This window comes from Chelonoidis abingdonii, chromosome 8, assembly GCF_003597395.2.
Source record: "Chelonoidis abingdonii isolate Lonesome George chromosome 8, CheloAbing_2.0, whole genome shotgun sequence".
In the NCBI taxonomy this organism is placed as follows: Eukaryota; Metazoa; Chordata; order Testudines; family Testudinidae; genus Chelonoidis; species Chelonoidis abingdonii.
The window spans coordinates 7,990,260-8,015,538 of NC_133776.1; the positions used below are offsets into that span (position 1 = coordinate 7,990,260).

Sequence of the window (25,279 nt, forward strand, 5' to 3'; positions counted from 1 at the left end):
AGGCGGTGGGTGCCGCCACACGTTTTGGAGGAGGGGTGCTCTGGCGCCTGCCGCCCCCACCCCTCTTCGGCTCCCTCGGAGGATGCGCCGGGCCGCTCCTGCGGCGGGGAGTGACCCCGTAGGGGGCCGGCTCAGGGCAGGACCGGGAGCGCTGTGCGGGCGCCATCTTGGGCGGGATCAGATATCGGGGGCGGGAGGGACCGCCCTCCCCCTGCCCCTCTTGGACTCCTCGCGCCGTCTCGGGCTCTGGGCCGACGGCGGCTCGGGGGCTGCTCCTCATGGAAGGGGCCGGGCTCAGTCTCAGCCTGTCTCTGGCCTCCATAATGGGACTTCTGGCCGGGCTGGCCCCCGGGGGATCGGGCTTCGGTGCCGCAGCTAACAGGCTATTCCACTACCTGCCCCTTCCGCGGGAGGTGTCAGCGGGGGGGGTGTCTGGGCACTGGGGAGCATGTGGGATAAGCTTTGGGCAGTGTGTTTGGGGGGGGTCTGGGTATTGGGAGGAGTGTGTGTGGCTGAGGGAAGTTAGCTTTCTGTAGCCCTGAGCATGCTCTCTGCTCTTTCCTTCAGGCCTGTAACTCTGGGGGGGGGATGCTCTTTCCAACCCTGCCACCAATGGTTGGCTGCTCCTACCCACCATAGGCAGTAAAGGCCTCTCCCCCTGCTCTCCAGGAGGCAGGTGCCCCTCCCTATGGCTGGAAGAGATTGTCCTTCAGCCCTTGGGAAGAGGGGTGGTTGGGTGGAGTCAGACCTCGGGTTGGGATGTGACCAGGCCCGGGGGCTGCATAAATTCCAGGCTTCCCTCAGTGTTATCATGAACTTTCTCCTCTGCTCTTTGGGGTACTGCCCTTCAGAGTTGGGATTGAAGGGCTGGAGAGTTGGCCTTTCTGGTAACTCCAAGTGTTAGATGCCTTCAGAACAGCAGGGAGGGGGCCACCAAGCTACTGGTGTTGACTCAGGCTCAGCCATGAGATTTCACTGCCCTTGGGTGGCTGGCATGGACTGCCTGGCTGAAGTAAATGGTAGCACTGTGCCCATGTGGCCTATCCCCAGTCAGTCAGATAAGTGCCCATACTGGCTAGGGTTGGCTCCAGTGCTTTCAATTCCCTTTGTCTTGAAGGAGGTGGGTGCAAGAGGCTGTTTTGTGTAGGACTCTGGAGTTCCATAATGGGCAACTTGATTCTCCTGAGAGGAAACTCTTCTCGGGTGCCCCTGCCATGGTGACATAGCTGTTCTGATTCCCCTCCATAGAGCTGTAGACTCAGGGATCAGGGCAGGATGGTTCCCTAGAGTCCAATGCTCAAGGCTTTGTCTGAACACTCCTGTGTTAATTGTGTGGAGGCCTGTTATCCTTCCCATTGGATCTCAAGAGCCGAGGATATCCTTAGTCACTGATCATGGTCCCTGCCACAAACACGCCAGTCCAGTGACTGAAGATAAATGGAGCTCATTGCTGGGGGCTCTTCCACAACTTCAGGGGTTCAACCTGTTTAGAAATCTTGTAGAAACTCAACATTCAGATATTTCCTTTCTACACATTGTGCATGTAGATTTGATGTGGTGAGGGTGCCTGAATGGGCTATGGCTGCAGGTTCTGGGCGTACTTTGAAAGGGAACATCTAGGCATGCTGAATGTGTGAGTCGGTTTGGGAGAAAGGAGGGTCGCCTTGGTGGGCTGGGCACTGCAGGCTTCTGTGGTGGTGTTCAGGCATTCTGAGACTGTGCGCGGATTATGTTGCTCAGGCCTTCCAGGGCTGTATGTACTGGATGTATAATGGAAAAGCAGCAATGAGTCCTGTGGCACCTTATAGACTAACAGACATATTGAAGCATCAGCTTTCATGGGTGAATACCCACTTTGTCGTGCTCACCCACAAAACCTCATGCTCCAATATGTCTGTTGGTCTATAAGGTGCCACAGGACTCATTGCTGCTTTTACAGATCCTGACTAACATGGCTACCCCTCTGATACATGTATAATGGAGTTACTTGGTGGCTGGCATTGCACACGCAGTCCTTTCTGACTCCCACAGTGGCATCTTGTAGCATAAGATTTGGTCATTGTCTGTAGTTAAAGGCCAAGCTGGCAATGTTTCGTCAAATTTTTTTCTAGCCATCAAGTCTGAGGCTCGAGGTGGAGACTCTAATCAATAAAATGTCATTTTTTGCAGCCGCCACAAAAAAGACAAAGAACCGTGGAGGACTTCAACCAGTTCTGCACCTTTGTGTTGGCCTATGCTGGCTACATCCCCTACCCCGAGGAGGTAAAACAGATTGGTGTGTGTGTTGTGTGAAGGGGCCAATGTCCTGGGAGACAGACCTGGCACTTCTTTCTTTCTTGGCACTGAGGTTTGGGGACTTCCTGCTGTCTCATTTCTCCCGCTCATGTCTCCTTCCCTCCCGCAATCACTCCAGGAACATCACATCTGTGGTGTGGTCTTGTGCAGATCCTATGTGCTTTTCTTTGTCCTTGCAGAATGAACCCTGGACCCTTGGAGGCAGCATGAGTCCCCAGAACAGCACAGGCAGCACTCAGGACAGTGACAGCTGGGCCTCATCCCATTCCTCTGATTCCCAAGTACTGCCAGATGAGGGGAGGATCAGGAATGCCAAATACAAAGGGGGCAACCTGTTCCTGAACTGCCCTGACTTTCCCAGCAGTTTCTATGCAGCCCGGGCCCAGCAAACCAAGAAGAAGAAACTGTATGCAAAGAAGCTCATCTTGGATCAAGAGATGGAACAGAATGTGACGCTGGCTGGCACAAAGAATTTAAGTGATCAACAGCAAAGGAGAGAGTCAGCTGTACTAGAGGAGCAGGGACCTTATGTAATGGGAAAATGTCTTGAGTCCTTGGTTGTCCCAGCTGGTGAGCTCCGACCCAAATCCCTGTTGGAGGAGTTCATGAAGGAAGAAAAGGACTGGACACATGGGGTTCAGGGGAGTGAGGTGCCAGTAGGAGGCTACTTTCAACCAAAGGAGCAGGAATCATGTCCTGAGGAGAGGAGGAGCTCCAGCTGTCAGAATACCGTGGCTCAAAGCAAAGAGGAGGATGGTACAAGCAGTGTCAGCTCCCAGCTCAATTGTAAGATCCCAAGCTAGTTTGTATGGCGAGTGTGGAGGGGTCTGTGGGAAAAGAGAGGCAGATGTCCCTGGTCTGGATAGATGGTTATGTCAATGCTTTGTTCTCACTGCAAAGCTGCATCATGTTCCAATGTCCAGCACCTTGCTGTCTTACAGCTGGAGGAACTGTAGGTTCACTGGCTTTGTGGGGAGCCCACAGCTACTGGGGTCCTAGCCTCACCCAACAAGAGGTGAAGTAGGGGAACTGCAAAGCATAGAATCAAGGTTTGGGCCTCAGCCTGTCAGAGTCCTTCTTTCCCCTGATGGAACCAGTGCTAGAGCCAGACTCATTCTTCAGCTTGGGAGACTCTCAAACTAACCATTTGACTGATTTTAATTGCTCTTTTCCCTTTTGCAGCTTCACCTGTGGAATTCACAGTGGCACCTCACAACACCAAATCAGAAGGTGAGTTGGACCCCATTATGTGTGGTACTGGCAGCCTCTCCAGCACAGGGAGTTGGGAGTCTTGCTTTGCTGCTGGGCTTCTTCCTGAAATGGGTGGGGATTGAACCAGACAGGGGGGAATGCAGGCCAGCATAGGACGGCCTGGGTTTCCTTCAGAGCTCATCACTAATCATCTGTGGGGGTCAGTGCTGAGCCCTGTAGGCCTTCATGCTCCTGGGACAATGTATACTGCCTTCCTGTGTGCAAAATCTTATGCTATAAACTCAGCTTGTCTCGCATTTTCTGATGGAGGTCTGTCTCTCCCCTGTCCAGAGGATGATGCTTGGGACCTGATAACCTGCTTCTGCCTGAAGCCCTTTGCAGGGAGACCCATGATAGAGTGTAATGAATGCACCACCTGGATCCATCTCTCTTGTGCCAAGATTCGCAAATCCAATGTGCCTGAGGTCTTCATCTGCCAGAGATGCCGTGACGCCAAACAAGAGATCCGTCGCTCAAACCGAGCCAGAACAGTGCCCCGCAAACGCTTCTGTGACTGATCCTCTCCCCCCGAGATATGGTGATTGCGGGTGGGGGCCCTTTGTTCTAAGACTATAGCCCAAGTTGGCTAGACAATCGATGCAGTGATAATAGGAGGCCTGTGGGACTGGAAAGCGAGAGCATTTGTGTTGGGCATGCCCCCTGTACTTCCAACTCCTGGAAGAATAATTTTTCTCTTGTGGGGATCATTTAAACTATGCAGCTGAGACATCAGTTTTGCCAGTGCAGTGGGGCCCAGCAGAAGTCTCTGTCAATGGAATCCAGTGCAGTAGGTCAGCCAGAAACCTTCCTGCTGTAATACACATGGGGTTCAGTGCCTTTCCCCCAGGCAATCCAGGAGAGCCTAATCCAAGTAGTTTCCCTCTGGTATGGTGACTGCTTAGACTTATCCCAAAGGTGGTTGTTATCCCACTGGTGCCCAATTCCTTTCCTGTGACAACCTCTTAAGAGTGAGTTTAGTGCTGGTGAAAGTTCTCAGGTGGCTAGAGCCCCCCTCTTCCCCCAGACTGTCATCTTTAATCTGGGCTGTATCTGGTTTGTTGAGTGCACAAAGCTTCTCCCACTACAAACCACACTCTGGACTGACACCCTCTGGGAGGAAAAAAGAAGTTGTCCTCTGTGCTGTCATAGCCCATCAATTAGTGATGTGGACATCTGCCCCAGGACCTGAGTTGAGCACCCTGCCTTCAGACTTGCTTTGTTCAGAGTAAGCAAAGAATAGCCTCTGACTGCACTCACTAGCTCGAGGTTGGGAAGAGAAGGGCAGTGTGTGGTTACTGTAAATATTAATGGAGTGACTGTAAATAATTTGTAACAGATGTTTAGAAAAATGATAAAACAATTCTTGCTAAACTGTAAAATGGAGTCCTCTGCTCTCAAACTTCCAGTTGCACTGTAATCTCCTGTATGAGGGGATTTAAGGAGTTGTGGCAGGAGCCCAAAACAGTTTGGGGGGAGAACCTTTGGAAACTCATGAGAGGGAGAGGGTGAGTCCACAAGCAGACCCTAGGCAATGGCTCTCAGCCCACTGCACAACAGCAGGGGAAGTCCTGTCTCCCAGGAAGCACCCTTGGTGAATGATGTGAACAAAGTCCTGACAGAGCAGAAAGAAAGTGATGCTTCTATCTGAATTGTCCAGTCCCCTGAAGAACTCTCCTCAAACTTCAGCAAGGAGCCTAGGCTGCTAATACTGGAATGTTAGTGTCTCAGACAGACATGAGGTCTTTTGTGAACCTCATCCACTATGCAAATTGCTGCCTCTTAAGATTGGATGTGCCTACTATGAGCACACCTTTACAGTTGTAGACAGGACACTTGCTCTTCTCTCTCCCCCTCCTGAGGGAGCACATGACTGAGCTGGCTGGCTGCTCCAGATGCACTAAGTATTAAATTCCATCTAATTCTTTTACCCACCCACCAAAAAACCAGACCCATGTGCCTTCTGCACCCTCTATGCTGCATTTCAAAGATGCTGCTCTCCCTGTGCTGGAGGCACTTGATTTAATCATAGAAACTGCAGGTGTTCTGACTCTTGTGCTGCATGTTCGTACTGAGTTGGACCTCTGCTTCTTGGGGTGGAGGGAAATTAAAGGAACCTAAGATCACAATTCCTGTTTTTCCAAACTTATGTACTTGGCTGCCATGAGACAGTCAGCCAGCAATGTCCCTGCCCCTCCAGAAGGGTTTGCTCCTTGTACCCCTCTCCTGTGGGGGGAAGTTTAGGCCCCTGAAATGCTTTACACTTTTATAGTTTGTAGTAACTTTTATTGAAATTATGTAAAACAACAAATTCTTGGGAGTGTGGGTGGAGTAATATGTATATAATAAAGTACTTTTGCCATAACCCTTGTAGCCTTATTGTTTCATGACCTCACCTTGTATAAGTTTCAGTGACTATTTCCTTGGGCTGTGCTGTGGGGCTGGGAAGAGCCACTAGCCCTGTCCTTTCTACCATGGAGCCATCTGTGAGAATTTGATGGATGGTGAGGAATTAAAAATTCAAAGCCTGGTGCCCTGGAGAAGAGATCTTAACTCAGGGACATTGAACAAAGAGAAATGTTAGGTAGAACACCAGGGCTCTCAGCTAGATGAGGCTTAGACCATCTCCCCCTTGAAAATGGGGGAGAAGTCAGCTGGGGTACTAAAATCTAGGATTAGACCATATGTGTGGGGGGGAGAGACTCTAGCCAGGACTGACAGCATCTTTCCTCATCTGTGATGCAAACAGGCTTGCCGCTTAAGTATTTGAAGTGCAATCACTATTGATTACATGGCAGTGGTCTGACACTCAGTGCTGTAGAAAGGAAAGTTAAGGAAATTGGGCATCTCCCTCACCTAAGGTAAAGCATCCTTTTTAACTGGGAGACATGCACACCCCCTCCTACCACACTGCTGAGCATATCTGTGGAAGCATGTCAAAATGTCAGCCCTATTAGTGTGACCAGACACCCCTCACATGCCCTATCCTGGCATCTGTGGTTACTTAGAGCTCAAGCTCCAGCCACTTCAAAAAACACCCCAAAAAATGGCCCGTTCAGATAGGTTAATTCAAAACAGGATTGATTTGAACAAAATAGTGATTTCAAACATCAAGGCACCTCTCCATACTATTGTTGTGCATGATATGGTCTGCTATTAGAGAAATAAACTTCCATAAAAAAAAGTGTTTTACTTGGTCACCCTTAAAAGAATAGCTGAGATGTAAGCCCCTTCCCCCACATTCTTGTGGGGGCAAGACAGATGCTAAAGCTAAACTATATTTTAAATGTGAGCAGCTATTACCATCACTCAGGGAAAGAGGGTGGGAGTGAATACAAGATAGTATGGGAAGAAACAGCTGTGTGTGATGCTGCATTGACACTAAGGCACATAACAAGTTTAGTTACCCTGTAAAGCAGGGGTTCTCAAACTTGGGGTTCACAAGCTGTCAGCCTCTACTCCAAACTCCACTTTGCCACCAGTATTTTATAATGGTGTTAATATACAAGTATTTTTACTTTCAGGGGGTGTCAGAGGCTTGCTATGTGAAAGGGGTCACCCATACAAAAGTTTGAGAACCACTACCCTAAAGGCCATACCTTACCTTTTATCTTCAAGAAGCCTGCCACTGACAATAGCAAGGATTCCTTGGGGGACTAAAATTCAAGTTTAGTCCAGTACTTGTATTCCAGCTCATTAAATGGAACCCCACTCCCTCTGCAGGCTGAGTATGACAACCAATTTCCCTACAAATAGGGCAGTTTGCACTAGCACCCAGCCACTGGCATAAATTCAAAGGCAGATGCTGAGAGAACAGTGAAGTTGTCTGCACACGCATCACTGGTACAACACCAAATGCCCAGAGTATTTGTTCTGCAGCTAGGACAGAACCATTAAATCACTGGCTGTCCTCTCCATGCCACTAGGACACAAAGGCACATGCTATCCTTGCTCCCATGGAGCTTACAATCTAAATTAGAAGGAAGAGTCTAGGCTCAGCAGGCATGTTCTAGATCCCATAGTTCTGTTAGGGCAGAACCAGAGAGAGTCCATTAATCTATCATAGCAGCTGGTGAAGACAAGTCCCTGGTGGGGTAGCAGCCAGATGTCCCTGCTACTTTATTCTTCCTTAGCCCAAACAGAGTTGCTTCTCTTCTCCAAGTGGGGAATCACAGCCTCTGTGTAGAACTTCTCCAGCTTGGACTCAGTTTTCTCCCAGAACCCTGCATCAAAGTCCACTGAGGTGATGACTGTATCTTTGTTGGTGTGAACCACAAAGTCAGCCCTGTCAAAGCCTGTTGCTGCCAGCTCGCACTGAATCTGAGTGTAGTAGGGATGGTCTCTCTTCAAGGAGTAGGATTCACCATCTACTTCCAGGCAGAAGGCTTTGTCCTTACAGGCCTCTTTCACTGTCTTGTCTCTGTGCTTATAGGGACACTTGACCTCCAGTAGCTTCCCTGTATCTGCTTCTCTGACAATTCCATCTGGGCTGGCTGCGAGCCACTCCTTCTCTGGGTGAATGAAGAGGCCACAGTCCTGCACCTTCACAGGCCTACCTGTCGTCCTGGACTGTAGCTCCTCATATGCCTGCACTGCCTTTTTCTCGTTTCGGGTGCCCCAGGACATGGCTGGTGTCTGCATTTTGGAACCGGAGCTCACCACAGCCTTGAGATAAGACTGGGGCACCTCAGAGCTCTTGCCATTGACAAACTTGCTGTTAGCAATCCTGGGCGCAACTGAGGCTGTGATTCGGTTTTCCCGCCACTCATACCACTTGGGATTATCCCTCTGGCCCCGGGTTTCCCTCTCCACTTTCAACACATCTTCTCTTGCCAGCAGGGAGGGACATTTGCTTGCTTTGCCCTGGTCAGTGGTACTGGCCCGAGAGCTGCTGTATTGACTCCCTCCCACGCAGGGGTCAGCACCAGCAGGTGCTTTAGCTGTTGTGGAGCAGGGTTTCCCTCCACTAGTTACTGTGGGGTTCTTAGCTGTCACTCTGTAGCTTATCTTGGTGTCTCCTTGATCATTGCCATGTGCTGCAGTGGCCCTTGATTGGGAAGAACTTTGTCCAGCTCTTCTGGTAGTGGTGCTGCTGGTTGGCTTGTCTGTCTGTGCCTTGCTGGTGCCTGAACTCCCAGCAGCCTGAGCGCTCTTAGGTCGGCTGGCTGTGGGTGTTGTCTTGGCCTGGGTAGAGGCGGCAGAGGAACGGGGTGCTGCTGGGTTGGCTTTGGGCACAGTTGCAGCTTGATGAGGTGAGGCTGTGCTATCAGGGTTTTTCCTGGGTCTCCCCATTGTTCAGTGTCAGGGGTCAGGCTGTGTGGGCACAAGAGAAAGGTGAATGTACATTCCTAGACCAGATCAGTTTCCCAGCTCTGGCAGGAGCTACTATGCTTGAGGCTTCAGGTGAGTTACACATCCCTTCTCTCCCCATGTAGGCAGGACACCCTGCAGCCCCCTGCAAGAATCTGTATCAGGCTGTTTGACACTTCTGTGCCGCCCCCAGGCAAGCCAAGAGGTAAGGATCATGCACGTCCATCAATGCCTAACCCCTCCCTCTATCCCTCTTTTTTAAGGCTGTGTGATGTCTGACCTCTCTGCAGCAAGCTGGTTCTTGGGGCCTACAACTCCACAGTATGCATGGTTCTGACCCAATGAAGCCAGTCAAGAATGAAATGGAGCTGACCCAGACAGGGCTCAGGGAAGGGAGTAGGTATCAGCTAGGGCTGTCCCATGGGAGCTGGAGCTATGGAGGGGAGGGGATGGAATGGAATAATACCTAATGTGAAAGTTCAGGGAGATGTCTGAGTCATTGTGAATCCCATTGTTTTGTGAACACCTTTTGCGACTGAAAACTTTGTATCAATACAGCTCATTAGAACACCCATTTTGTAGCACAGCCTTATAGTTAGTGGACAAACTGAGAAGTTGAGAGTAATCAAGGGACATCAATACTGACTCTTTCCTACTGGAACACTGGGTTTTCTACAGGTAGGGCCATTGACTGAATGGGTCTCTAGACAATCTGAGGGGGCAGGGAGCTCAAATCTAGACTTCTTCCTATCTTGCAGCACTGTTTTATAAGGGGTGGGTCCAGCCCTTTCCACTACCAGCACCAAGAGGAACAGGCCAGGAGGCAGTGAAAGGTGCCCAAGGACTCAGATCAAACCCAGGACTCAGACCAGCAAGAACTGGATTCATGAGCTTGTTTTCCACAGGTCTGTTACTCTTTACAAGATGTTTGTAAAAACTCTTCAAAATCTTAAAGCCCAATAACATAGTATCATTTCCTTGGATTTTCAAACCCACTAACCTTCACCTTTAGGTGTGCAACCCTTACCACAGCAGTAGCAACCTGCAGGACAAAGGCCTCCACAGAGACTGTCCAATCTGCAAGAAATACAAAAGATAAACAGTAGGAATAAGATCCAGAAAGTACATCTCCATGATGCAGAGGGACCAAATGAGAGAGTGTGAAGTGACTTGGCCAAGGCTGTTGGAGAGCAGGTGTCTGTGCCAGAAATGGAACTGATTTCTTGTCTCCTAGTCCCAGGTACTTTTACTTGTCCAAGCTGCTTCTGACCACACTGTACTGATTATTAAACAAAGCCACTCAAGAGTAAATTAGAGGCTCCTGTAGCAGAGGCTCCCTCTCTGCTGGCCTATGAAGGGTCATGCCCAGCTTCAGTGCAGGTAAATAAGCACTGTAATCCTCTGTCTCAGCACCCCAAAGTAACAAACCAAGCCACAGCAAATGCTCAATTGCTTCCTGGGAGAACCAGGTCTGTGTGTCCTCCCCACTATGAAAGGCCCACTTGGCTACATCACTTCTCAGAAATCAAACCTCTGAAATTATAGATGCACTGGGATTTCACTTCCCTTTCTGGCAGTAAAAGTTAAGAGCCAACAGCAGAGTCCCCTTTAACAAACATGCCTCTCTACCTGCTCTCCTCCACACCAGGGAACTTAGCATTTGGAAGGGTTGATAGTCAATTTCACTAGTTCTCAGGGAGAGGGTTAGCATGAACTATTAACATGGCAATAATGAACATTGTTAAAGAACTGAAGAGCTGGCTGTAACCACTATTTTTACTATTAAAATGTACCTGATCCCCAAGTAACCCTCAGGTCATTCTCCTGTTCTCCAACCTGATGTAAGGGCCTTTACTCTCATATCCTGGTTTTCTTCCCAGTTTAGTGGCTCGGTTGGGGCTTTTGGATGCCAATGTCATTTTTGCAAACAGGCCCAGCAATTTATTTCATGATAATCTTTAGAATGCTGACGTTTTCTTGGGATCACATGTGATACCCACTCTCTGCCACTCTAAAATTAGCTTCTCCCTCCATGTTTCTCACTGGTGCCAGCCTGTCTTCCCAAACGTAGTGCCAGGATTATGACAAGACAAAATGGTCAGATTCCGATGACTCAAATAGTCTCCTCTAGCAACAAGTCCAGCATATCTGTCAGGATGACTTGACCTACTCTAATCTGCACCCATGTGAGAGACTATCCAGGGAAGTGGGTTGGTTTATTTATGCCACATTCTGCAGCTGCAATTCACAAAGCAGCCAAATATGAATTTTGCATTACACTATCATCCCCACCCCCACAGACTCTTCAAAACAAGCCTATTCACTTAAAAATGAAGCTTGTTCCCTTATAGAAATAGTCCCTGGCTCATTCATAGGCCTGCCAACCAGCTATCTGTGGATTTCAGTAAGACACCCTTTGCCCCTGAAAGCTATAGCGTTTGTAGGGTCAAGACAGGTTTCATTTCCGGCTAAGCACCATCCCTGTGAATTATTCACAGTTTGACAGGACCACGTCGAGGCCAGAGAATCCAAGGGGTGGAGCCTTTGGTCTGTAGGTCACTGATCTCAGACATTTATAGCCCTGGCTCACCCAGGGACCCACTTAACAGCATCTGCTCAGGAGCTCTGAAGTGGCCCGGGGGGGCTCCATGGATTTCTTAGCAAGAGAGCCGTTCACAACACCCAGCCGGGGGACAATGAGGGACGAGGAGACCCCCCCAGCTGGGCTAGGGCCGGGCAGGGAGCGGAGCTACTGCTCCCTCCAGGTCTGAGGGAGGGACTGGGGCTACAAGCCCCTGAGCCTCAGACAGCCCGAGAGAGGCCGAGTGCCCCCACCCAGAACACCCCGCAGCAGGGAATTGAGCCCGTCTCAGCCCAGCCCCACGGCAGGGAGGGGCTACAAGCGCCCTCCCCCCCGCGCAGAACTGAGCCCCACCCCCCAGCCTACACGCCCCTCTGCCACCGGGAAGCCCAGTCCAGCGCCCGGCGGCGCGCGCGCCTCCCCCCGGCGACTGGCTCCAGCGTCGGTGCACGGGCAGCAGCAGACCCGGGACAGGTCACTCCAGCCCCGCGCCGGGTTGGGAGCCCCAGCGCAGGCCCGTCCTAGCGCAGCGCGCGGAGACCCGCGGCCCACAGATGGGTCTGCGGGGCGGACAGCGCGCGGCCCTGCGGAAGGCGCTTCCCGAGCACGCGCCAGGGAGCGCCGCCCAGCTCCGCCCGCCAACGGCCGCACTCCAGGCGGGGCTGCCTCGGGGGCTCACCCCGCTCCTACCTGAGCCGGGGCTGAGGTGAAAGAGGCGGGGCGGGGCCGCGCCCACACAACGCGATAGAGAGAACCGAGCAGCGCTGCTCCCAACTCCGCGAACCCCTCGACTTAGCGCGCCGAGTCCCCGCGAAGCTCTTAAAGTAGCGCCGCGGAGCCAATCAGCGACAGCGACAGTCACCGCCTTTTTTTAAACTAAACAGTGAGCGGGATGGCCCGGCCAATCAGGTGCCTCCTCTCTCTTTCTTAAAACGTCCTTGCAGGCCATTGGCTGTGAGACAGAAGCGGGGGCGGGGTTCGAAGACCGCGGGCGAGCGGGGTTCGTCAGTCACGCTAGCCGGGGGGGGCGGGGCAAGGTGGAAGCACAACAAAAAAGCCTGGAGGAAACGCGGGAGTTTTGTTGTAGAAAAAAATTCTTTGGCTTAACCGCCCGCGTCACGTGACCATCCCGCTCCTTCCTGCCCCCCTCGGCCCCACTTGCGGGCGCGCAACGCACCGCATGGGAGCGGGAAGGGGCCGCTGTCAGGGTCACGGGGTCTCTGTGGGGCGGGGGGTTCACGTTCAGTAGCGGGGTGAGCTCTCGCCTCCAAGCCACGAGCTCAGGTGGGGGGCGAGGTTTCGGGAATGGAGCGGGATGGGGTGCTCTGTCCAGCCTTCCCTTCTCCCCGGGGTTGGCGCCTCTCACCCTCTGCGTGAGTTTAGTGCTGGGGAAAGGTGTCAGGTGGCTAGTCCCAGAGACCAAAGGCCTCTTTCCATATAGCAGATACAGCCCAGATCAGAGGGCAAGCTTCTCCCCCTGCAAGGCATGCCCTGAAGTAACACCATCTGAGGGGGCAGAAAGGAAGTTACCCTCTCGGCTGTTATGGCCAATGTCAAATGTTGTGATTTGCCCCAGGACTTGGATTGAGCAGCCCCTCCCGTAAACTCGCTTTGTTGCAGACACCGGAGGTGCCCAAGGCCAACAACAGTGATTCGTGCCCGGAGTGCTTTAGCGCCAAGAAACACACCAGGGGGAGAAGCAAGCAAAGTTTATCTGAGATCTCAAAGCGGGGCTGGGAGACTTAGTACGCCTCAGATCCAGCCCAGCTAAAACAAGCAGTCTGTTCCTTTATATCCATGAGAACTTTTCTCGCTGACTAGCAAGCCCCCGTTTCCCCTCCCTCTTCTGTCCGGCTGCAGCATTCTTTTCTCACACACTTCTTTCTCCCCCCCATAGCAGTTACGTAAGCGCAGGTGCATTAAGTAAACTTGGCTGCGGCAGCTCGATTAGTAAGTTTTCCTTCTGCAAGTTATCTTGTCCTTCTGCTAAAGGTGCACCAGGCCTCATTATTTCTGCTTTAGGACCAATTAGAACTGTTGCAACTGATAACGCTGTTTACCCTGCCTTTCCCATTCAGCCAGCCTTTAGGTCAATTAGACTTCAAACATGGAAGGACTTTGCTCATACTGAGGCCTAAACAGGGAGACTTTATATCCTTATTGCCTTCACTTTTCCACGTTACTTAGGGTTTGCTTAGTGCCACACAACAGCTTCACCTGGACCAAAGAAAAGAGTAGCCCTCTCTGATCTGACTGCACTCACTAGCTCCAGAGAGTCGCAGGCACAGCATAGAAATAAATAAAACCACCCTGGGAAAAGCAGATCAATCTCATCTCCCTTGAAATGGCTCTCAAGCCTTCCCCCTGATGCCTGTTGGGCTGCACTGGGCTGTCTGCCAGGAAGCATTCTTCATAAAAGTTGGTGGATGATGGGAACAAAGTCCTGAGAGAGCAGGAAGCAGGTAGGCTTCTAATTTGTCATGAACTGTCCTCTCAGAATTCTCGGGGTCTGGCAATCTTGGCTTCTCAGTCAAAATTGGGGATGTTTAGTGCCTCATACAGACGGGGGATCTTGTGCCTTGGAACCAAATCTGCTATGCAATTGCTGCCCTATTGAATGGGATACCTGGTGACTATGGAGTTTCTAGGCAGCAGAATACTTTCATAGATTCTAGGGCTGACCTCATAGAGGTCCATCAGATGCAGCTCTCTGCCTGCATGGCAGACCAAATACTGTCTAGGACCATCCTGATAGACATTTATCTAACCTACTCTTAAATATCTCCGAGAGATGGAGATCCACAACCTCCCTAGCAGTTTATTCCAGTGTTAACACCCTGACAGTTAGGAACTTTTTCCTAATGTCCAACCTAAACCGCCCTTGCTGCAGTTTAAACCATGGCTTCTTGTTCTATCCTTAGAGGCTAAGATGAACACGTTTTTCTCCTCCTTATGACTCTCTTCTTAGATACCTGAACACTGGTATCATGTCCCTCTTAGTCTTCTCTTTTCCAACACTAAAAAACCAATTCGTTCAGGCCTCCTTCATAGGTCATTGTTCCCTAGACCAATACTCATTCTTGTTGCTCTTCTCTGTACCCTCTCCAATTCTCCACATTTCCTGAAATGCAGTGCCCAGAACTGGACACAATACTCCAGCTGAGGCCTGACCATCACAGAGTAGAGCGGAAGAATGACTTCTCGTGTCTTGCTCACAACACACCTGTTAATGTATCCCAGAATCATGTTTGTTTTTGCAACAGCATCACACTGTTGACTCATATTTAGCTTGTGGTCCACTATAACCCCTAGATCTCTTTCTGCAGTACTCCTTCCTAGACAGTCTCTTCCCATTCTGTATGTGTGAAACTGATTGTTCCTTGGTCTTCTGTCTTGCTCTCTCTTCTTCAGGGGGAGGACATAACTGAGCTGGTTGGTCTCTTGGGAGCTCCATATGCACTAAGAATCAGATCCCATTTTCTAATTCTTCCTTACTCTCCTCCTCCCCCACAGAATGAGACCCATGCACCTTTTGCACCTTCTGTGCTGCATTTCAAAGACTCCACTCCCCTTGTGTTGGAAGCCCTTGGTTTACTCGTATGACAGTAGCTGTTCTGATGCTTGTGCATTGGGGATTCATGTCCCTATTGAGCTGGACCTGTTTTTTGGGGTGACCAGGGGCTTGAAGGAGTAAGGGACATAGAAGGAACCTAAGATCACAATTCCACTCTTATTTTTCTAAAGGTTTTTTTTCATACTTGTGCATTTGGCTCCCATGTGACCACTTATTGGGGGAAGGGCATATGGGGCATCTTCCCCATCACTCAGCAATCCCCTGCATTGGGAGGGTTCACGCCCTGTACCCATCTCCTGCAGTGGGAAACCTAGGGCCATGAAATGCTTTACACTTTTATAGTTTGTAGTCAGGTTTTTATTGAAATGATGTAAAATAGCAAATTCTGGTCCTTCCCTTGTGGAGTGTGGCTGGAGTGATACGTATATAATACTTTTGCAATAACCTTGTGTCCTTGTCTTGGTTTCATGGCCTCACCTCTAATCCCACTTGGGGGTGAGGCTCACTGAATCTCAACTTTGACTGAGCACAGTGGGTGGGAATGATCCCTAGCCATGTCTTTTCTACCATGGCTCAATCTTCATTGGGAGTTTGGTGGATCCTGGGGAGTTAAAAATCCAAAGCATGCACAAGTCCGTCTACATGTGTTTGAAGAGTACAAGCCTCTTCCTCTGGGAAAGAAATAGTTGTGGAAGTGCAAGGGTGTGTAAAACTAGGCAGAATGCGGGGAAATTAAGCAAACATAAATGTAGTGTAAGGAACAGGGAGAACACCAGGGCTCTGAGCTGGATCAGACTCTGATGCAGTCTTCCACTGGAAAAAGTGGGAGATAGTCAGCTGGGGCACTAAAATCTCAGACTAGAGTATTAGAATGTATCTGCTAGTCCCAGGCTGAGAGAGAGATAGGACTGATGGCACTTTCCCCCCATCTATGATGTAAGCAGCTGAAAACAGGCCTCATCTAGGGCCTTGGGAGTGAAATTACTGTTGTTTTCTTGATTTCTATTTGAGATGTACATGGCACTACTGATTACGGGGTGGTAGCCTGGCTCCCATTGTGCTGCAGGAAACTCTGGAAATGGGGGAATTCCAACACCCACTGAAAGCACCAGTTCAACCATGGGAGAAACTGGGAGGCAGGCACAACCCCATGCTACAAGGCACGTATGTTAATACAAGCGGCTCAAAATGGGTGTCCTGTCCTTGTGTGTGAGAGTAGACACCCAGTCCTGGTAATGAGCCCCTCTGCTGCAGGGCCCTATCGAGTCCCCCTGGGTTAATTACAGCTCCACAACTGGTTCGCTCTACAAATCGCAAGAGAATCACCCAAAGTGAATATTTTATTTAGACACTTTAGTTTCCAAAACAGGAGCAACTGAAATGAACCATAACAGTGATTTCAAAGCCACAGGCTGCTCTACCTATTGCTGGGACACACATGGCAGAGTCAGCTATTGAAGAAATAAGCTTTCATTTAAAAAAAGTCTCTGGGGAATCTCATGGTTGTGTAGTTATACTTGGTTCACATTTGAAAGGTTAATTGATGGATGCAATGTTGTCTTCCCACATCTGCAGACAGCCTGAAACAGTAGCTCTGAGATGCAAACCCTTCCCCCAAATTCTCATGGGGTCCTATTGGGTTTGGGGGAAGTGGGTGGACATAAGCCTACCCATGGCTGAAGACCCCTCAGAGAATGGAACAGTTGCAGAGAACCCCCTCAGCCAACATCCTCTCCCTGGCGATACAGATGGCCACTTTGACCATCGCTAGGAGGTTGACAAGGAGGTCCCACGACTTTGTGAGGCCACAGATGGGGTGTGTGTATATGAGAAGGAAGAAAATGCAAAAGTGGGTCCAGGAAGAGCCAGAAAAGGGGCCTGGTGCACACAAGCCAGGGTCTCCCTGTCGTAGCTTCCTACTCAGATTTGAACCTTAGCGTTCATAAAATGAGAAGCTAGCATGAACCCTCTAAGCTTAATTATTAGCTTAGATCTGATGTCGCTGCCACCAGGCAAGGATTCCAGGGCTTGGCTCCCTCTGGTCTCTCAAAACCTTCTCTGGGGGACCCCAAGACTCAGAGGCCCTGAGTCTCACACCAAAGGGAAAACAACCTCCTCCCCTTGTCTCCTCTTTATCTCATCCCCAGCTCCCCCTCCCTGGGTTATCCTGGGCGATACTGTACTTAAACTCCTTGAATGCAAAACAGAGAGGGCAATTTACCTCCCCCCCTCCTTCTTCCCCTGAGGCTGCACAGATTCACCCTCCGTAAATCTAACACAAAGAGAATTTCCCTTCCCTTCGTTCCTTAGCCTACCCAGAGAAAACTCAAACAGGTCTTAAAAAGAAAGCTTTATATAAAAAGAAAGAAAAACACATAAACATAGTCTCTGTATCAGGTTGACAATACAGGGTCAATTGCTTAAAAGAAAAAATGAATAAACAACCTTATTCAAAAAAGAAATACAATTTAAACATTCCAGCAACTACACACATGTAAATACAAAAACAATATAAAAACCTATATTGTCTTAGACCTGTACTTACAACTGGGAAACAGAAGATTAGAAGCTTGAAGATAGAAAGATCCCTCTCATAGCCGAGAGCCAGACAAAAGACCCACACCCAAACATTCCCTCCCTGAGCTTTGAAAAATCCGGTTTCCTGATTGGTCTTCTGGTCAGGTGTTTGGTTCCCTTCGTTAACCCTTTACAGGTAAAAGAAACATTAACCCTTAGCTATCTGTTTATGACACTCCCTCATGCCGCAAAAGGGACAGGCATCAGGGACGGGGCAAACCGCACCAGTTACATGCCTATGCTCATGGTTCACATTATCATGGGACAAGGGGTGGATTCCAAACCCTACTAACACTTTAAATGTAAGCAGTTAAAAGTTAATTGCTGATCATTTTAACAGACTGTGGGAAAGAGGTTGTGAGGGAAGATGGCAAGAGAAGAAACAGCAGCCTATCTAAAGCAGAACACATTATCCCTTTGTGTGATGCTGAATTGACAATACAGCCCATAATTATAAGTTCAGTTACCCCTTAAAGTCCATACCTTTTGTTTGATCTTTGGCAAATCTGCCATTGACAGCAGCAAGGATTCCTTGGTGGACTAAAATTCAAGTTTAGACCTGAACTTCACCCCAGACCATTAAATGGAATCCAGCCCCCTCCCCAGACAACCTTGAACTATGCAGTTTTGTTGTAACTGTGTTGGCACCAAGATATGAGACACACAAGATGGGTGAGATTACCTCATCCACCTTCTTCTCTTAACCCTGAACTAGACCGTTTCACAGACAGACCAACTTATTTCCCTAGAGATGGGATACTTTGCAGCAGCTGCCAGGCACTGGAATAAGAAGTTCGGAAGAGGGCAGCTGTTCAGAGAAAGGTGACATTATCAAGACCGACAGGCAATCAGTTCAGTCCCGGAGCACTAAATGCCACTCCTGTAGGAGACACAGGCAGATACAATCCTTGCCTCAGGGAGCTTACAATCTAAATAGGAAGGAAGAGTCCAGTCTCAAGCAATGTCTACATTACAGCCACTACAGCAGCAGTGCTGCAGCTGTACTGGAGATAGTTACTGCTCAGTGTAGGAACTAGTTCATTAGAAGACCTAGTCATGTCTATACTGGAGGTTAGGTAGACATAACTAAGGCATTGAGGGAACAAATGTAGCTAGTTAGCTCTAATTTTTAAATGTAGACCAGGACTCAGCAGGTATCATGCTCCAGATTCCATAGTTCTGCTGTGGCAGAACTAGAGATAGTCCATTAATCTATCATGGCATCTGGAAGACAGAAGTCCCTGGTGGGGTAGTGGCCAGATGTCCCAAATACTTTATTCTTCCTTAGCCCAAACTGAGTTGCTTCTCTTCTCATCCAGGTGGGGAATCACAGCCTCCATGTAGAACTTCTCCAGCTTAGGCTCAGTTCTCTCCCAGAACCCTGCATCAAAGTCCACTGAGGTGATGACTGTATCTTTGTTGGTGTGAACCACAAAGTCAGCCCTGTCAAAGCCTGTTGTTGCCAGCTGGCACTGCACCTGAGTGTAGTAGGGATGGTTTCTTTTCAAGGAGTAGAACTCACCATCTACTTCCAGGCAGAAGGCTTTGTCCTTACAGGCCTCTTTCACTGTCTTGTCTCTGTGCTTATAGGGACACTTGACCTCCAGCAGCCCCAGTAGCTTCCCTGTATCTGCTTCTCTGACAATTCCATCTGGGCTGGCTGCGAGCCACTCCTTCCCTGGGTGAATGAAGAGGCCACACTCCTGCACCTTCACAAGCCTACCTGTCTTCCTGGACTGGAGCTCCTCATATGCCTGCACTGCCTTTTTCTCGTTTTGGGTGCCCCAGGACATGGCTGGTGTCTGCATTTTGGAACCGGAGCTCACCACAGCCTTGAGATAAGACTGGGGCACCTCAGAGCTCTTGCCATTGACAAACTTGCTGTTAGCGATCCTGGGTGCGACTGAGGCTGTGATTCGGTTTTCCCGCCACTCGTACCACTTGGGATTATCCCTCTGGCCCCGGGTTTCCCTCTCCACTTTCAACACATCTTCTCTTGTCAGCAGGGAGGGAAATTTGCTTGCTTTGCCCCGGCCAGAGGTACTGGCCCGAGAGCGGCTGTATTGACCCCCTCCCAGGCAGGGGTCAGCACCAGCAGGTGCTTTAGCTGTTGTGGAGCAGGGTTTCCCTCCACTAGTTACTGTGGGGTTCTTAGCTGTCACTCCGTAGCTTATCTTGGTGTCTCCTTGATCATTGCCATGTGCTGCAGTGGCCCTTGATTGGGAAGAGCTTTGCCCAGCTCTTCTGGCAGTGGTGCTGCTGGTTGGCTTGTCTGTCTGTGCCCTGCTGGTGCCTGAATTCCCAGCAGCCTCAGCGCTCTTAGGTCGGCTGGCTGTGGGTGTTGTCTTGGCCTGGGTAGAGGCGGCAGAGGAACGAGGTGCTGCTGGGGTGGCTTTGGGCACAGTTGCAGTCTGATGAGGTGAGGCTGTGGTGTCAGGATTTTTCCTGGGTCTCCCCATTGTTCAGTGTCAGGGGTCAGGCTGTGTGGGCACAAGAGAAAGGTGAATGTACATCCCTAGACCAGGTTGGTTTCCTAGCTCTGGCCTCTGTGCTTGAGGCTTCAGGAGGGTTACGTCCCTTCTTGCCCCATGTAGGCAGGACACCCTACTGCCCTCCACAAGAATCTGTCTGTATCTCCATATTAAGCTGTTATGACACCTTTATCTCTGTGCTGTCCCTATGCAAATCTCTTCCCCAGGCTGTGATATCTGCCAGACAAGCCAGGGGAAAGGGCATGCAAATATATCAATGCCCCACCTATCCTTTTATCCCTCTTCTTTAGGGCTGTATGATGTCTGACCTCCCAGCAGCGAGCTGATTCTTGCGTCCTGCAACTCCACAGTATGCATGGCTCTGACCCAATGAAGCCAGCCCAGAACTGAACTGGAGCTGACCCAGAGAGGGGTCAGAGAAGGAAGGGCTGGGTATCAAGCTACGACTGTCTCATGAGAGCTGGAACTGTGACGGATGGGAGGGGATGTAATGTAATGATAGCTGGTGTGAACATTTAGGGAGATGTCCGAGTCATTATGAATCCCATTTTGTTTTGTGACACCATTGGTGAATGTAACTTTGACTAGAGTTTAGAGCATCCATTTTGTAGCACAGCCTTGACACCTACTGGACAGACTGTATCTGTATTTTTTATTTATATATCTGAAAAGCTGAGAGAGCAATTGAGGGCAATCAGCATTGACTGTTTTATATGGAGTACTTCTCTAAGGAAGGGAGGTCATTCTATTGCCAGGCCTAAGGACTCAGACCCAACCCAGGAGTCACAGAGGTGGTAAGATCAGACAAATGGGTATTGTGTTCAGGACTTTGTTTTGCACAGATCTGTAACTCTCATGTGCTTTTAAAGAGTAAAGTATTTGTGCTTAAGAAATTCCTTTGCTAAGCCTGTTTTCATTGCTTCAGTGCCACATTGATTCTGAAGGGTTTAACTAGAAAACCAGAGCTCCCAGAGCCCGTGAACTCTGGGGGGAATGTGACTAAACAACTGGGGGGGACTGGGTGGATTGTGCCACTGTTTTCGGGATGTCAAGGAAGATCTCAGAGTACCTGGGAGTATGCCTGAAAGACCCAGAGCTAGGAAGAGCAATTAGTCTCTATCCAAATCCAAGGGGCTCAGAAACATGTGGGATTTAGTGGTTGAATCCAGTCACAAGAGACTGGTGATCATCCAGAGAGTGGGTCTGTTCCAGGTTCTAACAGCTGATTCTTTCCATCTTGAACGTGCTGCTCAAATACTAAAGAGAGAAACGCCAACTGCTTGGTCCCACACTCAAGATTTTTGTAAAAACTCTTTAAAATCCCCATAGTAACATTTCAGTACATTTTTAAACCAACCAATCTTTTGAAGTAGTGTGTGCAACTCTAACACAGCAGCAGCACTAACCTCCAGAGCCAGGGCCTCCACTGAGATTCACTGTCCAATCTGCAAGAAATGCAAAAGAGAAACAGCAGGAATTAGGGTCAAGTAAGCTTCTTTTACTAGTCCAAGCTGCCTCTGACCACATGTATCTTTCAACCTGCTTAAAGGAAGTGTCCACTGGATTGTTCATTAGGTAAAAAAGCTCCAGAGAATATATTAGAGGTTCTTGGGGCAGACTCCCTCTCTGCTGGCCTATGAAGGGTCATGCCCAGTTTCAGTGCTGTGTATGTAGAGATAAAGGGGATTAGAGTGCTTCAGAGTCCCAAGGTAACAAACAAATGCCCAATCTCCTCCTGTGTGTTTATCCCACCCCCACCCCTCAAAGGCCCACTTGCTCCATGACTCTTTTCAGAAATCAAAGCACTGAAATGATGAGTGCTCTGGGATTTCACTTCCCTTTTTGGCAGGAAAAGTTATTAAAAGCCAACAGCAGAATCCTATTCAGCAAACATGCCCCAGCTTGCCTCTCTTCCACACTGGGGAACCTTAGATTTGTAAGTACTAATAGTTTATGGGGTGGCATGAACACTCTTGACACTGTAATAATGAAGTTTTAAAAGACTGTAATTAAAGAACTGAAAAATTGTAACCACTATTTTGACTTTTGAATGTACCTGATCCCCCTGAGTAACCCTCCAGCTATTATCTTGTCCTCCACCCTGATTTGAAAACCTGATATCCTGGCTCTCCAGTTTAGTGGCTCGGTTGGGCTTTTGGATGCCAGTGTCATTTTGCGAACAGGCCCAGTGGTTTATTTCATTATAATCTTTAGAAGGGTGAAATTTTCTTGGAATGAAATGGTGACACCACTTTTATTTTATAGTCCTAAAACTGGCTTCCTACTCCATGTTTCTCTCACTGGTCCCACCCTGTCTTTCCAGCTGCAGTGCCAGGATATGACAGGACAAAAGTGTTCAGATTCCAGGGACTCAAATAGTTCCTTCTGCCAACAAGTCCAGGCATATTTGTCAAGATGACTTGAACTGCTCTAATCAGCATCCACGGGTGTGACTGTCCGGGGAAGGGGGTTTATTTATGCTTCACTCTGCAGTTGTAATTCACAGAGCATCCAAATGTGAATTTTTCATGATTACACTCTTACCATTCACACCCCATAGACTCTTCAAAACAAGCCTGTTAGATTAAAAGTGAAACTTGTTCCCTTCTTGAAACACAGTCCCCAAGCAGGCTTATTCCTAATGCTGCTCATGTTAGTTGGTTGGCAGAGGTTTGCTCAGTTATCTGTGGGTTTCCGTAAACCACCCCTGAAGGATAGAAGGGTTGTAGTGATAAGTTAGGTTTCATTTTAGACTGAGCACCATCCCTGTCTGTGAATTATAATTATAATTCATAAAGTGCTAGAGCCAAGGAGGGGCCATGAGCAGATCAGGGAGTGGAGCCTTTGACTTGTAGGTCATCACTGATCTCAGACCCACAGGCATCTATAGCGTATCCCCAGCATCCCCCCTCCCCCCGATTGGGGATTCAGTTCAGCCCCTACCCCACCCCGCCCCCCAGCAGGGAACTCAGCTCCTACCCCACCCTACCGGCAGGGAATTCAGCCCTTACCCCTGTGCACGGCCCCTCCTCTCCAACCCCCTTCCCTTGTGCGTGCTCCTCCCCCTCTCTACCCCCCCTCCCTGTGTTCACGGCCCTCCCTCTCCCAACCCCCAGCTCTCCCATGCCAACTGCTTCCCCCCCGCCATCAGCTCCTTCTTCTCAACTGCCCCTCCCCCGTCTCCCCTCCCTCCTCTGCCAACCCCCCCCGTATGGCCCCGCCGCCTCTCCACCCCCTCCGCCAACTCCCGACTCTCAGGCGGCGGCGGCGTGCTTTCGGGCCCTCCTGTCCCGCCCCTGGAGCGGCGGGAAGGAGGCGGGCCGGTTCACGGGGCCCGGCCGGGTGGAGCAAACAACTATCCGAGAAACCGAGGCAGGGGTCGTGTTAGGTGTCGCGAGCAGTCCCGGGGGTGGGTCAAGTGGGGGATGAGTCCCTTCCCTTGCCGGTGGGGTGGGATGGGGGCTAGACATACCCTGCCAGGAGGGTGGAGGTAGGAGCTGGGTTCCTGCTGGGGGGCAGGATGGCGTAGGGCTGAATCCCCTGCCGGGGGGCATTGAGGAGGTGGGTAGGGGCTGGGTTTCCTTGCTGGGGGCAGTGTGGGGAGAGTTCTTACCGGGGGCATGTTGGGAGTGGGTAGGGCTGGGTTCCTTGCTGGGGGCAGTGTGTGGGAGAGTCCTTACGGGGGGCATGTTGGGAGGTGGGTAGGGGCTGGAGGTTCCGGCCGGGGGGCTGTTGGGGGGCGCGTGGGGTAGGGAAGCTGGGTTCTCCGGGGATGTTGGGGTAGGGGCTTGAATCCCTTGCCGGGAAGGGTGAGGTAGGAGATGGTTCCTTTGCTGGAGCGGTGGTGGGAGAGTTCCTGCTGGGGGTGGGTGGGTAGGTGCTGATCCCTGCCAGGGGGCTGTTGTTTGGGGTGGGGATAGGGCTGAGTCCTTGCGGGGAGCATGTTGAGGGGTGGGGGGCAGTGGGATGAAGTGCGTTCCCTGCTGGGGGTGGGGTGGTGGTGGGCCTGCATCTCTGCGGGGTGGGGTGGGCTGGGTTCCTTGCTGGGGTGTGGTGAGAATTCCCTGCTGGCGGTGGGTGGGATGGGCCGAGTTCCTTGCCTGGAGGTGGGGGTGGGTTGTGTATAGAGCCAGTGAAGCGAGTGGAGGGAGAGCATGGCTGTCTCTCGTCCCGTGCAGCGTTGCGACTGACAGGTGTTTCTTGTGCCTGTTTACCCTTCTTGCGGGATGAGGGACGGGCGAGAATAATGCGGTAGGTGGGGTGGGTGATTCCCTGCCAGTAGCAGTTCTGGGTTAGAACTATGGCACAGTGTTGGGTTGCTGGTAGGAGCTGGTCTCCCCTCATGTCTTGCTGGCATCGGCGGTCTGGGTGGGTGTCATCTAACCCCAACTATTACTTAAATTACAGCAAAAGCTAAGCCTTTTGTTGGAAGTTTTATTAGCCCTTACCTTTAAACACCGTGCATATGCTTTTTTTTATTATGGACTATTTTTTTGAATAAAACGCTGAAGTATGTCAGCATTGGGAGGCTGTTGAGTGATTGTGTTTTCCACTCGAAGTTAGATTATCTGAAGCCTTCTGTTGTCAGCACCGGAGTAAACACCTTGGAATTTATTGCCACAAGCTTCAGGACTGCTTAAAATATACTTAACACTTGTTTTGGTTGTGGTTCCGTTACTTTAAAGAATGAAGTTTATAGTCACAATGTTTTCATTTTGCTTCTTTTAGGAAAAAAATGCTCTCATATTTTTCTGGCAAGACAGCAGAAACAAAATGTTAGGTTCACTTATAAAGTAGGGCTCTGCCTATATATTGTAAAGTATGAAATATATTAAAGTATTTTTACAGCACTTTCAACCGTAAGAGAGATAAGTAATGTTATCTTTGTAAGTGAACAGAGCCAGTTTTCATTATCACAGGCTTTGACAAAAAGCTTCCTACGCAGTTTTGTTATGTTGAATGTCATAATTACTGTCTGAATGCGATTTTGTTACTACTTTTGTAGTGTCTCAAGTTAAAGCTGGCTGATTGTTCTTAATTTAGCAAATGCGATTGATGAACCTGAATCATTCACAAATTCTGTGTGTGGAGGCTATTGATAGAAAGGTACCTGCTGGAGTATGTCTATCAGGCGTATATCCTGTCGCTCTTAGTATCTCTTTGTCGGTGTCGAATGAGCTCATTTACATTTTGCTTCGATGT

General features: G+C 49.9%; 3 protein-coding genes across 8 annotated transcripts; 1 reads left to right on the plus strand and 2 right to left on the minus strand.

Annotated features, from left to right (window-relative positions):
• Positions 1-198: 198 nt before the first annotated feature.
• On the plus strand, positions 199-5,908 carry LOC116838594 (PHD finger protein 13-like). 2 transcript variants are annotated; one of them, XM_032803934.2, is made up of 5 exons: positions 199-413; positions 2,170-2,262; positions 2,475-3,081; positions 3,478-3,525; positions 3,838-5,908. In XM_032803934.2, the coding sequence occupies exons 1-5, from the start codon at positions 279-281 to the stop codon at positions 4,062-4,064; spliced, it is 1,110 nt and encodes a 369-aa protein (XP_032659825.1). In that variant the 5' UTR covers positions 199-278; the 3' UTR covers positions 4,065-5,908. The 2 variants fall into 2 exon arrangements, with proteins under 2 accessions (XP_032659825.1, XP_074924459.1); XM_075068358.1 differs by having other exon boundaries at positions 220-287.
• A 527-nt stretch (positions 5,909-6,435) lies between these two features.
• LOC116838593 (uncharacterized) lies at positions 6,436-12,233 on the minus strand. 4 transcript variants are annotated; one of them, XM_032803932.2, is made up of 3 exons: positions 12,125-12,233; positions 9,860-9,930; positions 6,436-8,856 (listed from the first exon to the last, which is right to left on the minus strand). In XM_032803932.2, the coding sequence occupies exon 3, from the start codon at positions 8,833-8,835 to the stop codon at positions 7,663-7,665; it is 1,173 nt and encodes a 390-aa protein (XP_032659823.1). In that variant the 5' UTR covers positions 8,836-8,856; positions 9,860-9,930; positions 12,125-12,233; the 3' UTR covers positions 6,436-7,662. The 4 variants fall into 4 exon arrangements, with proteins under 4 accessions (XP_032659823.1, XP_074924458.1, XP_032659822.1 ...); XM_075068357.1 differs by having other exon boundaries at positions 9,860-9,921; positions 12,114-12,214; XM_032803931.2 differs by having other exon boundaries at positions 7,033-8,856; positions 9,881-9,930; positions 12,125-12,214.
• Positions 12,234-17,886: 5,653 nt separating this feature from the next.
• LOC116838592 (uncharacterized) lies at positions 17,887-21,522 on the minus strand. Of its 2 annotated transcripts, XM_032803928.2 has the most exons (3): positions 21,484-21,522; positions 21,147-21,334; positions 17,887-20,065 (listed from the first exon to the last, which is right to left on the minus strand). In XM_032803928.2, the coding sequence occupies exon 3, from the start codon at positions 20,042-20,044 to the stop codon at positions 18,860-18,862; it is 1,185 nt and encodes a 394-aa protein (XP_032659819.1). In that variant the 5' UTR covers positions 20,045-20,065; positions 21,147-21,334; positions 21,484-21,522; the 3' UTR covers positions 17,887-18,859. The 2 variants fall into 2 exon arrangements, with proteins under 2 accessions (XP_032659819.1, XP_032659820.1); XM_032803929.2 differs by lacking the exon at positions 21,147-21,334.
• Between the last annotated feature and the right edge of the window lie 3,757 nt (positions 21,523-25,279).

Bases quoted from the DNA above. Each gene is read 5' to 3' on its own strand.
- LOC116838594 (XM_032803934.2), top strand. From the start codon at position 279: ATGGAAGGGGCCGGGCTCAGTCTCAGCCTGTCTCTGGCCTCCATAATG. The intron at 414-2,169 runs GTGTCAGCGGGG...CATTTTTTGCAG, and splicing joins ACCTGCCCCTTCCGCGGGAG to CCGCCACAAAAAAGACAAAG. The intron at 3,082-3,477 runs GTAAGATCCCAA...TCCCTTTTGCAG, and splicing joins TGTCAGCTCCCAGCTCAATT to CTTCACCTGTGGAATTCACA.
- LOC116838592 (XM_032803929.2), bottom strand. From the start codon at position 20,044: ATGGGGAGACCCAGGAAAAATCCTGACACCACAGCCTCACCTCATCAG.
- LOC116838593 (XM_032803932.2), bottom strand. From the start codon at position 8,835: ATGGGGAGACCCAGGAAAAACCCTGATAGCACAGCCTCACCTCATCAA.